The 18,201-nt window shown below is 40.4% G+C and overlaps 1 protein-coding gene across 1 annotated transcript in view; it reads right to left on the reverse strand.

The window, feature by feature from the left end:
- The window catches only part of LOC134346844 (kinesin heavy chain), a 146,359-nt gene that overhangs the window by 48,978 nt on the left and 79,180 nt on the right, over positions 1-18,201 (reverse strand). Inside the window, exons 10-11 of the mRNA XM_063048589.1 lie at positions 17,202-17,350; positions 14,984-15,132 (exon numbers count right to left, since the gene is read on the reverse strand). Coding sequence (XP_062904659.1) covers positions 14,984-15,132; positions 17,202-17,350 — 298 coding nt within the window. The remainder of the gene's footprint in view (positions 1-14,983; positions 15,133-17,201; positions 17,351-18,201) is intronic.

The raw sequence follows: 18,201 nt of genomic DNA on the forward strand, positions 1-18,201 counted from the left end.
ATATTCTAATGGGAGGATGAGGCAATGAAGCCAAAGACAACATAAAAGCAAAAAGGGGGGGCATACAATTTAGCAAAGATGTTAAAAGGATTGGGAAGCTTTTAAAAAACCAACAGAGAGTAACGAAAAAAGCCACATGGAGAGAGAAGATGAAATATGAATATAAGCTACCCAATAAAATAAATGCTTCCCTCAGTATATGTTGTTTACTTGGATTTTCATAATTCCTTTGACAAGGTGCCACATATGAAAAAGCTTTAACAGGAGAAGAGCCCATGGTTTTACAGGAAAGGCACTACCTTGGATGGAAGATTGGCTGACTGGCAAGAGGCAAAGAGTGGGAATAAAGAGGGACTATTCTGGGTGGCTGTCGGTGACGAGTGGTTTTCCACAGGAGTCGTCAGCATTGGGGCTGCGTTTTTGTGTCCATGATTTGGATGATGGAATTGATGGCTTTGTAGCCAAGTTTGTGGACGATATGAAGATAGGTGGAGGGGCAGGTAGTGTTGAGGAAGCAGGAAGCCTGCAGGAGTTAGATAGATTGGGAGAATGGGCAAAGATTGAATATATTGTGGGGAATTGTATGGTCATGTACTTTGGTATAAGGAATAAAGACAGACTTTTCTATTCAGGAAGAAAATTTAAAAATCAGAGTTGCAAAGGGACTTGGGAGTCATTGTGCAGGATTTCCTAAAGGTTAACTTGCAAGTTGAGTTGGTGGTAAGGAATGCAAACGCGATGTTAGCATTCATTTCGAGAGAGCTAGAATAAAAGAGGAAGGATGTAAAGGTGAGGCTTTATAAAGCCTTGGTCAGACCACACTTTGAGCATTGTGAGCAGTTTGGATGCCTTACCTAAGAAAAGGTATGCAGGCATTTGAGATGATACAGAGAAGGCTCATGAGAATGATTTTGGGAATGAAAGGGTTAACATAGGAGGAACATTTGATGGCTCTGGACCTGTACTTTTCACAATTTAGAAGAATGAGGGGGTCATCTCATTGAAAGGCCAAGATAGCGTGGATATGCAGAGGATGTTTCCTATAGTGGGTGAATCTAGGACTAGAGAACAGCCTCAGAGAGGAAGTACGTCCGTTTAGAACAGAAATGGGGAGGAATTCAACCAGAGGGTAGTGAATCTGTGGAATTCATTGCCACACATGGCTGTGGAGGCCAAGCTACTGGATGTATTTAAAATGGAGGCTGATAAATTCTTGATAAACAAGGGCATCAAAGGTTATGGAGAAAAAGCAGAAGAATGGGGTTCAGAGGGATAATTCATCAACCATGCTGGGATGGCAGAGACTTCTCAATGGGCCGAATGGCCTAATTCTTCTCCAATGACTTATTGGCTTATGGTCTGACATACACTCAGTGGCCACTTTATTAGGAGTAGGGGGTAGCTAATAAAGTGGCCACTAAGTGTATGTATGGAAAAAAAACAGTAAATACCAGCAATCTTTACCAGGAAGGGTTACTGAGACAACATGGAGTATATTTCCAGGAAAGCCACTTGTTGTCCCACTAAGGTATCAAATCATGGGGTATTATTTAAAGTGATTGGCGTTTGATTCCAAATTAGCAGTTTAGTGGGGTGTGACTGGTATTGTGGGGTATTAGATTTCCATGACACTGACACTAGCCAAGGGCCCCACTAGCATTACTGATGAAGGCTGAAGTTCCTATATGGATTGGTCCCCAGCATCTCATCTCAGGAGAGGCCTGGTTACATATTCAACCAAAACCACAAAGAAGTGACTGGCTCAAGACAGTATACATTGAATTTGTTGTTTCTCCAGGACTTCAGCAGATTTCCCAAGGTTGCCGTAAATGTGTAACTAGAAAGACTCTGCCACTGTAGCAGAGTGGTTAGCACGACGCTGTTAGAGCTCGCGGCGACGGAGTTTGGAGTGCAATTCCGACACTATGGAATGTACACCCTCCCCATGGAGTGCATGGGTTTTCCCAGCTGCTTCGGTTTCCTCCCACAGTACAAAGAAGTACCGGGTAGGTCAAATGTCATTGTAACTTGTCCCATGATTAGGTTACTGCTGGGCTCGAAGGGCCAGAAGGGTATAATCCATAATGTATTGCTAAATAAAACATAAAATAAGACAACATTTTGTGTTTTAAGTTCCTCCCTGCACCTTGTTTGGCACATCGGGCAGCAACCTTGCCCTTTCTTTAGCGTTTTTTCTGTTTTACGAGACAGAGTAGCTAGTTCAGTGCTCGATGCTCAACCCAGCACAGGTGGAAAGCATGCAAGGAGCCGGCTGGATTCAAACGCGAGACCACTTGCCTCGTTAAGTCTGGTGCAGATGCCACTTGGCCACTGGCAACAGACTGCCTTCTTTACATCATGTCAACTCAAAGACACAGCCACTAACAACATTCTCTTGCACTCAAGAAGTGTGCCCCTAGGCAAATACAAAAGCCCATTGATGGATTGTGGACAAGATGCCTTCAAGCCTCCATATATTACCCTTTTCATCCTTGAATCTCATCACACTTAAACGTGACAATTAAATTGTATTTCAAATAAGAGATTTCTTTCTGCAGTTTTAGCAGCAAAGGGCTATTTGCATCCCCAAAAGATCAGCAATACTAATCACTGTTTACAGCAGTCACTGAATTACCAAAATCCTACACCAGACACAATTCCCCCCCACCACCACCATTAACCCATTGCTTTCCCCTCTGCCACACACTCTAACTGTCCATAAGCTACAACCCACAAACCTTGAGATACAATTGCATTTCTGGTGTCATCTTCCCTGCATCCTCTCCTCTGCAATCTCTCAGTTTGCCTGCTCTCCTGAAGGCGGCTGCATAGAATCCCAAGTCCCAAAACTTTTCACTCAAGGAATTACTCCTGTTACAGTGTACATTGGGCTAGCACTTTCCACACAAATATCTTCAGTTATTCTAATAGAAATCCGACATTTCACAAATGTTACTGGTACTCTAAATGTGTGTCACTTTAACGAAGACCATTCTGGATTTAATAATTTGGAAATGTTTGAGGTATCCTGACGATAAAAAGCCATTGTTTACTCTACTTTTCTAATAAAATGACAAAAAAAACATTCCCACAACAAATATGCACTGTTAGGACACATCTTCCCTTCCACCCCCCACCCCCCAACAAGTTACCTGCTGATTATTCTCAATACTTCCCTTAACATCACTCCCTCACTATCCTGGTTAACTAAACTTGCTTTTCGCTGCAAAACTAGAAACAAAAAGACACAATAAATATCTTTTACACCAAATCTCAGCTTACTGAGGATTATCTGCATTTTTTACTTGACACAACCAAGCAAAGAACAGCTCAGGGAAGAGAATAAAACGACACCAATAAATGGAACATCGGGAAAAAAAATCCACCAGGCGGGGTATAAAACCAGTTAACTCTTCTTGGCGCTTTTGATTTGAAGATAGATTAAAATTAGTTTTCAAAAAATAAAATCAAATTCACATCTTGTTCATTCGGAAGGGGGATATTTCTGGGTGATCTCAGTAATTTTACACTAAATAAATTTATAGTGATCAATCAGGGGGAAAAAAGCACAAGCTTCACCTTAAGCTGAGGCTGCTCAGGATTGGAAAAAGCTGGACAACATTGTAATCTCAGTCTACCCAGCATCCAGGACATCTTTAAAAGGTGATGCCTCAAGATTGAACCTATGAAAATGACCTCACAATCTTTTTTGCTCTCATTTTGCACTATTTAATTTTTATATATATACTTCTTATTGCAAGTTATATTTTTTAAAGTTATATGCATTGCAATGTACTGCTGCCATAAAATAATAAAAGTCATGGCATATGCCAGTGATACTAAACCTGATTCTGATTCAGCACTGGGCAGCAGTTTGAAACCAGTACTTGCAAACCAACTTTTAGTGTAAATTCAGATGCATAATTCTGGAGGATTAAGGTTCCAAGAACTGTACGTATTTAAATGCCTTTCAAAAGTGATCAGAAACTGCATTTACCATCCTTACAGTAAGCAAGTTCCAGATCCTCTCGGCGAAAACATTATTTCGTCATTGTCCTAATTCCACCAGTTACTTTCCATTTTGATCTCTCGAGTAGGAGAAATGGGTATTTTCCATTTACTATATCTCTGCTCCATACTTCGGCATGCAATTAAGTTGGAGTCACAGTTATACACCATGCAAACAACACCTTTCAGCTCAACTCATCCTGAGGTATCCCATTTGCCCGTGTTTGGCCTATCCAGTCATCGAGCATACAGTACAGAATCAAATCCTTTGGCTAAATGATCCATGCCAAGCACCAGATCCTCTCTGCTAGTCCTAGTTGCCTGCGTTCAGCCCACAAGCCTCCAAGCCCCTCTCCTCCATGTTCCTATCTTGCAACTGTACCTACCTCAACCACTTCTTCATTCCAGGTACTCTGTGTAAAGAAGTTACCTCTCGGCTCTCTTAAGTCCTTTCTAACTTATCTTGTACCTATGCCCTCGAGTTTTGTTTCTCCAAACTGGAGAAAATACTGTGACTGTCAACCTCATACATATTTCTCATCTAGATCCAGTGTAGCCACCATTCCCCCTAAGCTGCATGGGTGCACGGCCACGCTCTAACTGAAATACTCCCGTGCACGTAGCCTTTGCTGCCATGCAGCTGGAATTTTCTTTTATAGTGTTAATATAATTTTGAAATTTATGTTAATATAATTGTGAAATACCCTGTAATTAATCACTTTAATGAACGTAATCGAAAACTTTTCTAAATAATAAACCTACCACAACCTTTACTTTGAAACATTATCGAGCTTCGACATATCTCCATACATTGTCAGTGTTTCAAGTTACAATACTCTGTTACAAATTGTAACAGTAAACACAGAATAGAAGTCTGTATCTCATCTTTAATAAGCCACCATTTATATCCAACGCTGTCTGGTCAAAACATTTTATTTTTGTCAATTTGCCTGTCAGTTCTTTTGACGGACTGACATTGTTTACTTGTGTTGTGTGTTGTGATTTGTGTATATTTGATGTGAAAAATTCTATATTCTGACCTTTCTTGGTAAAAAAAATTCAAAACAATTATAATCTAATCATTTTTAATCAAAAAATTGTTGGAACGAGGTAAAAAATTTGTTTCTATAAAATTGTTTGCATGACTGCGCTCCTTTTATTACAATTATAAATTTTTCAGCTTTCCCAATTAACTTTTACAAATAATAATTATTATTTTTAGTATCCTAATGATGTCAAAAGAAAAGTAGAATAAGAGTTAAATGCTTTGAAGAACAAAACTTACAAAGTTTACAGGTAGAATGGCTTTTGCAACTCATAGATACTAATTCTCCCGGCTTTGCATTAAAAACTAAACAGAAAAATTGCCCATATTTTTACTTATCAAGATACTGGCAATGTTGATTCACCATTCATGTGGAAGCGAAATCTGGGGGAGAGTTCAGTTGTTGAAAAAAAAAATGGGAAGAATGGCAGTTGGATTACTTAAAGCAGCATCTTAACCAGAGAACTCATATAGATGCAGTTCCCAAATTATGCAACCAGAAGTCATGTGGAATTTTTTGCATGTTAACTGAAGCTCCAGAAGAGTGTGAGGCAAGAGTGAAACAAGATGTGTGAAAGAAGTTTTAACTCTGATTTTGTCAAAGAGGTCATTGATAACATCATTTTAACAATTAAAATTAATGCTTCTATGTATTCTGTGCAAGAAGTTCATGCATATGGCCAAATATGTAAAAGTACCAGTGAGCCGGCGAGCAAGGACTATGCATTTGAATTTGTTGCATGTATCAGCTTTCCACACACTAATTGCTGACAAAAGTACAGACATTTTGTACTGAAAATGTTAATTTTGCATCTTAAGTTTCAACTGGAAAATGAAACTTCCTATAACACTGTTGATAGTGCATATGACAGTATCACTCTTGTTGAAGAAATTTTAAAAAATTATATCAACAACTATCTTGATATTCAAAAGATGATGAAGTTTACATCAGGCAGGGCAAATGTTATGCTTGGAAAGAGTAATGGAGTGGCAGCAATTCTTCAATGAGAAATAAAGCATCTGTCTGAGCAGCATTACACACAGAGAAGACCTGAGATTAGATGACAAATAAAGGAAAAAAAATCAGTTCTGCAGGATATAGAAACACTACGATGGACAGTATGGACAATGTTCAGCAGGACAAAGGAGAGCTAGACGAATTAGCTAATGTGATGCTGTGTCACTTAGACCACTAAAGGAAGTAAGATGGCTGTCAAAAGATTTTGCTGTTACTGCTTTAATGAGGAATTATGAAGTTTTGAGCCAGTACTGCAAAGAGGAAGTTAATGAATGTAATGGTCCAAATAGCAACTATTGCCTTAAGATTTTGACCAATCCAAAATATTAAGTAGCATTAACTGTCCTTAATGACATTATAAAAGGTTTGGTATCTCTTCGTAAATTCCTTCAGAAATGCTGTTTGAATATAATTGAAGCACTGCAGAATACAAAAGCAAAAATTAACAAGTACGCACAGTGTTGTTTATTAGAGTGACAAACTGAAAGATCTGCTTCCATGTATATGTTCTAACGTCAATACTGCACCTATTATTCGATTCATTCAATGTGTGTGTAATCACTTGGATAATACATTTCCTGACAATGAGTTAAGAGAATGGCAAGCTTTTGACAGCGTTGCTATTGCAAGACCCAGCTGCTATTGCAAACACAAACAATTTTGAATTTTCAAAACCAAATAGCACAACTGACAAAAAAAATATTCAGTTGTAATTAAAAACTACGAAGAAAGTTTGTCTCAAAAATATCACAGCAATACTGTGATTTCAAATATGTCATCTCTGACTGGTTCAATTAATACATTCACTGATATGTTAAACTACATGCTTAGAAACAAAGAATTTGAAGAACTGTCAATTCTTTTTGACATCATTGGAACATTTCAAGCTTCCAGTACTGACTGCAAACATGGATTAAGTCTTAGGAATTCAATCAAACGCAAATCCAGGAACAGACTAGAAATAGAACATATAGTCATTCAGAAGTTCAGCACAGAAACAGGCCCTTTGGCCCATCTAGTCCATGCTGAAGCCTTTAAACTGCCAACTCCCATCGACCACAACCTGGGCCATAGTCCTCCATATCCTTACTATCCATGTGCCTATCCAAACTTCTCTTAAGCATTGAAATTGTGCTCGCAGCTCATTCCACTCTCTCATGACCCTCTTCTAAATGAAGTTTCCCCTCGTGCTCCCCTTAAACTTCTTTCCTTTCAGCCTTAACCCATGACTTCTGTTTGTCGTTTCACCTAACATCAGTGGAAGTCGTCTGCTTGCATTATGCCCCTCATAATTTTGTATACCTCTATCAAATCTCCTCTCAGTCTTCCATGTTCTAAAGAATACAGTCCTAACTGCAAAGAATACATTTAAGATCTCCCCCATCTGTTTTGACTCCACATATAGATTGCCATTCTGGTCCTCCAGATGACCAATTTTGTCCCTTGGAATCCTTTTGCTCTTAACATATCTGTAGAATCCCTTTGGATTCTCCTTGACCTTGTCTGCTAGAGCAACCTCATGCCTTCTTTTAGCCTTCCTGATTTCTTTCTTAAGTGTCCTCTTGCATTTCTTGCATGCCATAAGAACCTCATTTGTTCCTACTTGTCTTTGCCTGCTATACACCTCCTTTGTTCTCTCTTAACCGGGGCCTCAATATGTATTGAAAATGAAGGTTCCCCACACTTGTTATCTTTACCTTTTACTCTGACAGGCACGTACAAGCTTTGCACTCTCAGAAGTTCCATTTTTGAAGGCCTCCCACTTTCCAAGTACACCTTTGCCAGAAAACAGAAAACAGCCCACCCCAATCCACACTTGTCAGATCATTTCTGATACCATCAAAATTGGCCTTTTAGAATTTAGCATCTCAACCCGCAGATCCAACCTATCTTTTTGAAACTAGTGGCATTGTGGTCACTGGATGCAGTTGTACCCTACACAAACTTCTGTCACCTACCCAGTTTCATTCCCTAATACCTGATCCAGTATCACACGCTCTCTCACTGGGATTTCTACACACCGATGAAGGAAACTTTGCTGAACACATTTGACAAACTCTGTCCCATCTAGTCCTTCGACAGTATGGGATTCCCAGTCAATATGTGGAAAGTTAAAATCACCTACTATAACCTTGTTTCCTGCAACAGTCTGCGACCCCTTTACAAATTTGTTCCTCTTAATCCCTAGGACTGTTGTGTGGTTATAATATAGCCCCATTAACGTAATCACACTTTTCCTAGTTCTCAGACCCACCCATAATGCCTCACTGGTCGAGTTCTCCAGTCTGTCCTGACTAAGCAGTGCTGTGACATTTTCCCTGACTAGTAATGCCACCCCTCCCCCTTTAATCCCCCCCACTTTGTCATGCCCCTCCCACAACCAAGTCTCACTAATGGTTACAATAAAAGTACATATTCGACACAGCATTGTGGGCCGAAGGGCCTGTATTGTGCTGTAGGTTTTCTATGTTTCTAGGTACTGATCCATGCCCTGAGCTCATCCGCCTTTCCTACAATACTTCTTGCATTGAAATATACACAGCTTAGAACACAAGTCACGCCATGCTCAACCTTTTGATTCCTGACTTTGTCTGAGGTCTTACCAACATCTGCCTCCACAACCTCTCCGCTAACTGTCCTGGCACTTTGGTTCCCATCCCCCTGCATCTCCCACCACGCAGCATTAACAAACCTTCCTGCTAGGATAGTAGTTCCCCTCCAGTTCAGGTGCAAACCGTCCCTTCCGTACAGGTCCCACCTTCCCTGGAAGAGAGCCCAAAGATCCAAAAATCTTATGCCCTCTCTCCTACACCAACTCCTTAGCCACGTATTAAACTATAATTTTTCTAATTCTGGTCTCACAAGCATGTGGCATGGGTAGCAATCCTGAGATCACAACCCTGGAGCTCCTGCCCTTTAACTTAGCACCTAGCTGGCTGTTCCCCCTCCCACTTAAAAATGCTGAGGACTCGGTCCAAGGTGTCCCAGATCCTGGCACCCGGAAGGCAACATACCATATGGGAATCTCAGTCTCACCCACAGAACCTCCTGCCTGTACCCCTAACTAACAAATCCCCTATCACCACAATGTGGCTCTTCTCCCCACCACCCCCGAGTCACAGAGCCAGACTCAGAGACAGAGACCTGACTACTGTGACTTTTCTCTGATAGTTCAATGCCACCCCTCCCACAATATTCAAAATTGACAAAACTCTCGTTGAGGAGGATGCTACAGGGGTACTCTGCGCTGGCTCCATAACCCCTTTCCCCTGCCTGGCTGTCACCCAGTTTCCTGTGTCCTTGGGTGTAACTACCTCTCTATATGTCCTATCTGTCACCTCTTCAGCCTCCCAAATGATCCAGAGTTCATCTAGTTCCAGCTTCAGCTCCTTAATGTGGATCGTTAGGAGCTGCAGCTGGATGCACTTCTTGCAGTTGTAGTTGTCAGGGACACTGGAGGTCTCCCTGTCTTCCCACATCCTGTAAGGGAAGCATTCAACTATACTGCCTGGCATTTGGACGATCTAAAGAGGATTAAGATGTATCTTTCATCTGGATGCAAAATTAATCTGGACAGTGCTTATAAGTGATGGATTTGTAATAACGACAAACAAGAAAAAGTTTATGAATCATGAAAGATCCTTTCTTCTACCTAATTTAATTATACCCTTCAATTACTAAATAAAATCAAAAGTATGCGATTTTTCAATTTTAATTCTAAATATTCATAGCATGAACACTACAAACAAAAACATTTAAAGTGCTGCGCAGTTTTCAAGTCGTGCAAGAACTTCCTGTTCAGAACAATGGTTGGTCAGTGCAGCTGTTAAAAAATCTGAGGGAATGTTGAGTGTAACCAACCTCGCCAAAAAACTCACAGCCTCTAGTCAAGACAGATCCTTGTAAATCTCTTCTACACCCTCTCCAGTCCGATAAAGTTTTCCAAGAACAGGGAGACCAAAACCATACAGAATATGCCAAGTGTGGCTTCACCAATGACTTATACAACTATAATGTAACTTCCCTGCTCCTAAACCCAATGCCCTGACTGTCGAAGGCCAGCATGCTAAACGCGTTCATGACTACCTTATCTACTCGCACAACTGCTTTTATTGAATTGTGCATTTTAACTCCCAGCTTCCACAACACTCATACAGTGAATGGCAGGGCAGTGACCATTCCTATCCTGGTTTGACTATCCAAAATGCATCACCTCACATCTAAAATGTTGTAACTATACACTTATGCTGGCATAACCCACCATCCTCTATGTGAAAAGCTCCCAATTAAGTCTTTTCCCTTTCATCTTAAGTCGTTGCCCTCTAGTTTCAGACTCTTTACCCGGGGGCGGGGGGGGGTGCAGGATGACAATATCTATCGATGCCCCTCATGATGTTACAAATCCCTCCAAGGTTAGGAGTGCTTCAGCCTCTTGTTCCAAATTAAATGACTCTGGACTATCTTGTATTTCCTCTTTGATAAAACTTTCCAGTACTAGTTGAGAATCCCTTATCTGAAATATTCGCAGCTGGAAGTGTTTTGGATTTTGGAATATTTGAATCAATACAATGAGATAACTTGGGATGGGACACAAGTCAAAACACGAAATCCATTTACGTGACATTTACAGCTGGTATGAACAGTCTGCAGTCAGAGCACAGTCTGATGTGACGGAGCTGGGTCCTCCGCAGACTGTCAGAGTTGAATGGCCACCCCTAACACAATCTGTTACCGGACTCCAGTGCTGTGATTGGCTTCATATCCAGCATTGATTTCCAACAGCCGCCTGTTCCACTACGACTGGGGGTGGGGAGGGGAGGTAGGGGTAGTAGTTTTATATAATATCTTCTAAAATTTTGTGCATGAAAATTACCTTCAATCTTCAGTTCATTGTGTCAGATCTTTGCTTGTTTCATGATCAGCATTACCACTCAGCAGCATACGTTCACTCCAATGCTGATCCACTCTTTCAATACATTTCGAGATCTTTATTTTTCACTTTATTCAGTGATTTTTGATTAACTTCCATTCATTATGTATGTGATGTCACTTCTCAGAACTGTCTGTGGTGTGCAGAGTCCTGGAAACCTTCCCAGTGCCTTGTAGAATTTTCCATTTTTGCTGTCATGTCAGTGTGCAAAAAAAAAAAAAAATTTGGATTTCTGAGGTTTTCGGAGTTTGATATTTCAGATAAGGGGTATTCAACCTGTACTGATAACATCTTCATAAATTCACCAGCTTCTTCAGTCCATTCACATCTATTCTCCAATGAGGTTACTAGAATTGTACTTACCACTCTAGTTGTACATATTACTGCATATAGTTCTAACATAACCTGGTGGCACAGATAGGATTGTAAAGCTTTTGACACATTGGCCTTCATAAATTAAGGTACTGAGTACAGGAGATGGGATGTTATGTTGAAGTTATACAAGATGTTGCTGAGGCCTAATTTGTTTCCATTATGAACCAATATTAATACAATTTACAAATTTCTCTTGCACCCAAAGGGCTTTTACTTTATTTGACCAGTGAGAACTTGTCAAAAGCTTTACTGAAACCCAGCATCAAATGCTCTGCCCTCGTCAATCTTTGATAATGCCTCAAAAATAATCAATCTGTTAATCAGGCATGACCTTCCCTTAACAAATCCATTTTAAAAATCCATAATTAATCTCTTCCTTTTTAAATGAAGGTTTAATTGGAATTGAAATCATGGAAATTATTCCAGTAATTTGCTCATCAGCCAAGTTAAACAAATTGACCCTGTAATCAGTCCATTTATCACTTCCTCCCTTTTTCAGCAACAGTTAACATTAGCTATGACTCCTCAGTAGTTACTACACCTCAACTATCAGGCTCTTGGCGCAAAGATGATAACTTCACTTGCCCCATCACTGAAATATCCCCAAAACCTAAGGACTCACTTTGAAGGACTCTTCATCTCATCATCTTGATATTTATTGTTTATTCATTCATTATTCTTACTCTTTCTTTTTATATTTGCACAGTTGGTTGCCTTTTGCACACTGGGTGGACTTCAAGCTGGTGCAGTCTTTCATTGATTCTTCTATGGTTATTATTCTATTTTGGATTTGTTGAGTATGTCCACAAGGAAATGAATCTCAGGGATGTATCAGGTGACACACAAGTATTTTAATAAAAAATTTATTTTGAACTTTGAACTGTTTTGCAATCATCTGCTACCAGCTCTATCACAGGCATTAGCCTACCAACATTACAGACAATTTCAAAAGGGAATGCCTCAAGAAGACAGCATCCATTAAAAAGGACTCTCAACGCCCACAATGTAGCCTCTTCTTATGCATACCAGCAGGGTGGATGCACAGGAGCCTGAAGACCCACACTCAGTGTTTCAGGAACAGGTTCTTTCCGATTGCTATTAGATTTCTGAACAGTTCATGAACCCATGAAAACTATCCCATTTGTCCTATTCGTATTTTATTGTCACTTGAAAGTTTTTTTTCTTTTTTGCACTGCAAGACAAACTTCACAACATACGTCAATGATAATAAACCTGATTCTGAGAAATAGACAGTCAATGTTTCTGGTCGAGACCCTTCACCTGCATCCAGAAATGGCAAGTCAATTTCCCTATCTCTAAACCCCACGAGCTCATAATCCTCGATCACCTCGGAATGCAGAATTCCTCAGCACTGGTGGCCTGCTATTCAGCTGCCAGAGCCTTAAACTTTCACACAACTCTCTGTAAAGTGTTGTGTGTGAAAATCCCAGAGCAGCAGTTACTCAAACCACTCCATCGGGAAGCAACAATCATTTCACAGTCAAAGTCAGTTAGATCACATTTCTTCCCCATTTTCATGTTTGGCCTGGATAACTGTATTTATTGATCATGTTATTAGAGCATTTTTTGGGGTTCGCACATATAGCAAATAACAGTAGCAACTGACTTCACCAGTCGTCAGATGCGAATATGAACTGTGGATTAAATCTAAAATGCAGCTTGGAACAATGTGTTTCTAAGAACCGGGAGGCACAATTAATTGGACGACCAGGCAATGCTGATTTAAACTTGTTATTTGGGTGTCTGTAATGTGGGTGCAAAGGAGGAGAGGTGAGGGTGGTGTGCAGTTCAAAGGAAGCCTTATCATTTGGAATTGTCCTTTGATCTGTAGCACATAAAATGTTGTGTAGTGCTGGGACAGGCAGACCTCCCCCCTCTGAAAGGGTCACCACCTGATGCCTGCTGTATCTCATTTTGTCGCATGAAGAGACTGCTTCAAATTTACCAGTACTTCTCTCCGGTGACTTTGTTCATGCGAAGACACACGTCTGCATGCTTTTATGCACTGAGTTGCTGCCACACGATTGACTGATTAGATATTTACTTTAATGAGCTGGTGTACAGGTGTACCTAATAAAGTGGCCACTGAATATATGTCAGTGATGATAAACCCAATTTTGATTTTACTCCTGTGGCCAAGGAGCAAGAAATAGTGGTCACAACCTCCATAGTTTGTTCTCTTATGTCTTCAAATAACCCAGATGAGTTGTCCTCTTCCAAACATACCAAGCCTCTTGATACATTACCTCAAATTTGCTTATCCCATTCAATATTTCACACTCTTCCTTAACTACAATATCTCATCCTCCCCCTTTCGCTATTAACTTTACCCTGTTGTATAATGCACGGTAACTAAGCACCTCCAGGAAACTCAGAGGAGACACTACAGATTGCACGTTCTGAAATCTAGAGGGCTACACGCAAGACGGCAGAGGATTTCAGCCAGTCAGACAACATGGGTGGAGGGAAGTGGACAGTCAATGTTTCTGATTGAAACCTTTCATATGGACCAAAAATGTCAAATGTCAATTCCCTCCACAGGACCTGCCATGTTCTTCCAGATCTTGTCTTCAATGGAAGTGGTACTATTAAATCAAAAGGGATGAAATAATAGACATGATTCAATTGCGACAAAGGTTCATCCTCATCTTTTTCAACGTGACTGAATTTTTTAAAATTCTATACTTCTAGTCATATATCCCTCGGGCATCAATGACACATGTGACTGCATTGTCCTTTCCCAACTCTTCTCCACCATTAACCAGGGGGAAGACACCGTGCTTCCCTGCTTCCACCTTTGTATCTGGTTACCCTGAGAATCACCAGTAATGGCTTCTCTTTCTGTGCCACTACTTCTGACAACCCCAAATATCAATCCCTGGCTTATCCCTCCAATTTTCTTTTCCTGCATAAAATCTCATGGTAGCAACATCAAGATTTCTTGCACCCCCCACCCCCCCCCATTGTGAATCCATTGGTTATCACTCTGCCTGGTAGCTCACTAACGCAGGGGTTCACAACCTTTTTTACGCCGTGCACCAATATCATTAAGCAAGGGGTCCGCAGACCCCAAGTTGGGAACGCCTGCACTAAAGCATTCAGATTCTCACTTGTTTTCAGTTGCTGCCCTTCCCCATCTCTAAACCCCTCTAGCTCCATAATCCTCTTGATCATATTTGAGTGCAATTTTCCTCCGCATTAGTGCCCTGCTGTTTAGTTGAGAGTGCCTTAAACATTAGAGCTCCCTCTTTAAACCTCCAGACCTCCTCACTACTCTTTCCTCTGCAAAAACCTCCTTCTATCCAAGCACTTGATTTTCTGCTCTAATGTCTCTACATGTGGCTTGAATGGAAACTAATGCATTAACCCTTTCACTAACACAAGAACAAAGAGTGCAAACACAAGTAGGACAGAGCAGGTATTACACAACAGCTTTCAGAAATTTTAGTTAGATAATCAATTGTAGGTATTTACTATAAAGTGAGGACTCACCAATTAACGTGATTTTAGTAATATCCATTCACTACTTCAGATTCTTTACTGAATGTAAATTAGCTTTAAGTTAGATGCAGTTTTGATAACTAACCATTTCTCCATCTGTTTAGCTCCATCTCCAGGTGCTGAAGAGCATTCTTCAGGGACTTGTTTTTCTCTTTTTCCTTCTCGTATTTCTTCTTCCACTCCTCTGCCGTCAACTCCAGATTAACAGATGCTGTGTTCTTGATAGTCTTTGCTCTGTTAGATGGAGAGATTTACCAAGTAGAATAGACTTTATTGCTGCTTATAAATTTTCCTGCCCATCTGGCTTCACTAGAAACCACCAGCTTAAAGAAACATTTCTTCTCACACTGAAGTAGATGCTCCAGGATAAATACGAACAAAAGAAACAACCTCCAGAACAGGGGTTCCCGACCTGGGATCCATGGACCCCTTAGTTAATGGCAAAAAGAAAGGTTGGGAACCTCTGCCCTAGAACTATAGAGCCAGCAGCCCCATCTGGGCTAGATTAGGTGAGTAGGGTCAGCAGAGGATTAAACAAGACCTGACATGGAACGAATCACTCCTTCCACACTGATGGCCATTCATACCTGGAGAGGAGATGAGAAATCACCCACAGTTCGTGTATTAGAAATGTATCACCTATGAAAAACAATTCAGCCCAGCTCATGACTGTTGCCATGTTTAAGGAGCCCCAACCACTGCAGGAGACTCCAGAACAGGGTTTCTCAACCTTTTTCATGCTATGGATCCCTACCATTGGCTCAGAGGTCTATGGACCCCAGTTTGGGAACCCCAGTGTCTTTGTATGTGCAAAGAAACCTGAATTAATTTGGAAAACAATTAATTTGGGATCTAACTTTAACATGTTTGGAGGAAGGTATAAGGGGATGTCAGAGGTAGTTTCTTCTTTTTTTTTTACACAGGGAGTGATAGGTGCATGCAACATGTTGCCAGGTATGGTGTTAGAGGCAGGTACATTAGGGATATTTAAGAGACTTGTAGATAGGCACATGGATAACAGCAAAAATGGAGAGCTATGTTGGAGGAAAGGGTTAGATTGATCTTTGAGTAGGTTAAAGGTTTGGCACAATATCGCGGGCTGAAGGGACTGTACTGTTGTAATGTTACACACTCCATGTTGTATGCCAATCTCTTGAAAAACTATCAAGTGCATTCTAAGACGTTCCAATGAAGTATCTCGAATCAACCTATACCTCTTTGTTCTGTGACCCTGTCTCCCCCCCAGGCCACTTCCACCTCATCACATCCCGTACTGCCTAGCACCTATCCCAATCCCAAACTGCACACAGATCTGAACTCTGATCTGATTTTGAAAGGAATGAAAACCAGTTCTCATCTGCAAAATTATTGAAGGCATGCCAATGAACAGTTTGAAGGGATCAATGTACCAAATATAGTTATAGTTTTGGGTGTGTTATAAAAAATCTCAATAATTAGCTGCATGGTGGATTAGCTTACAAAATGAGTACAAGCCAATGGTAAAATTCAGCTAGAAAACCAGAGATGATCACAACTGGCCACTTCTGCAAAGGAACAGATGACAGAGCAAGGAAATTCATATTTACTCAGAAGGCAATAGAAAAGAACAGGGAGACAATGGATGAAACTAAAGACAACCAAGCCCTTTACTTGTCCAGGCACTTGCTCAAGGAGAAAATGTAATGTGTCTAACATAACTTGTCCATACCAGACACACGATGCTGGCGCCTGAATGATGCATCAATTTACATTAAGGAATGAAAAAATGTTCAGCTTCACAATGCCCAAGAGTTTCAAGTGCTGAAATAACCCCTTTAGACACTTTCCTGAAGCATCAACAATATATTTTGCACTTCTGAAACCAGGATTACCATGCAAGGATTTGTATATAATGCTGGAAGAAATTTCTTTGACTTACCGTCAAATGCCTGAAAGGTAAATCTATTGGATTAGCTTTCCTGATGAGGCGCTTAACATTGATTAGAAACATAGAAGAGTCAATACTTGTGTCTAAATTCTTCATTGATTTTCTAACAATTGTGACAGCAAATGCTATTAGCTTTAAATTCCCAGTCCTCACTCCTAGTCCTACATCCAGAATGAAACTTGAGTTCAGAATCTTAATGGTTTTTGAGTAAATAATTACTTTATAAAATGGAACTCATAAAATTCTCATTAACTATGTTGGTGGCATGTTAATAAACACACACGTTGATCAAATGACCCCATGGTCATGGTTAATTAATTGTCCATCTCCTGTGAAATTACTCTACGCACCACATCAGATTAGATGAAATTCTTACCTCTGGCCAAACATCAAAGTTGTTTTTGACTCGGCTTCATTAAAGCTGGAGGGCGAGCAGCAAATAATTATGGTAGTTCGGCAGTTGCCACCAAGGGAATCCTGAAGAATTCGGGTCATCTTACTGTCACGGTATGGAACATGTGTTTTCTGTAAATAAAACATATCCACAGAAATCACAAAATGGAGCAGCAGGGAAGAAGGCCATTTCGTCCATCATCTTTTGCAACCTCCCCACAGTCTGGCAACCTTCTCTACTCTGTGTAAATGGTAACCTGAACTGCTCGACTCTAAAATATGGGAAATTCATTGGCAACTTGCCACAGGAGCAATTTTGACCTTATACGTTTCAAGTATGTTACTCTTCAAGATTTATTTCAGCTTTCTGCTAAAAAACAGTTCTAAGATAGTTCTTTTAAACGCAAACAACAGGAATTCTGCAGATGCTGGAAATTCAAGCAACACACATCAAAGTTGCTGGTGAACGCAGCAGGCCAAGCAGCATCTATAGGAAGAGGCGCAGTCGACGTTTCAGGCCGAGACCCTTCGTCAGGACTAACTGAAGGAAGCTGCGTTCACCAGCAACTTTGATGTGTGTTGCTCTAAGATAGTTCTGTTTGGGAAGAAAAAAAATAAGCAAATAATCAAGGCTATGATTGTTCATAAATTTCCCTAAGAAGCCATGGAAAATCCGTTGATGTCCAGTGGTTCAATTTAGTATCAGAGAATGTATACAATATACAGCCTGAAGTTCTTACTCTTCGCAGACATCCTCAAAACAGAAACAAAACCACAAAGAATGAATGACAGAAAACATTAGAACCCCAAACCCCCACTCCCCTCCTATGCAAAGACAACAGCAAGAGCATGATCCCTCCTCCAGTGAAGCCTATGGACCTCTCTCAGAATAATGTTTTAAAATACAAAATAAAATGCACAGGATTACAAAAGAAACCAATTATATTGAAATACAGTGATCAAAATACTACCGTAGTTTGTTG

The sequence above is a fragment of the Mobula hypostoma genome, chromosome 5 (assembly GCF_963921235.1).
Source record: "Mobula hypostoma chromosome 5, sMobHyp1.1, whole genome shotgun sequence".
NCBI lineage: Eukaryota > Metazoa > Chordata > Chondrichthyes > Myliobatiformes > Myliobatidae > Mobula > Mobula hypostoma.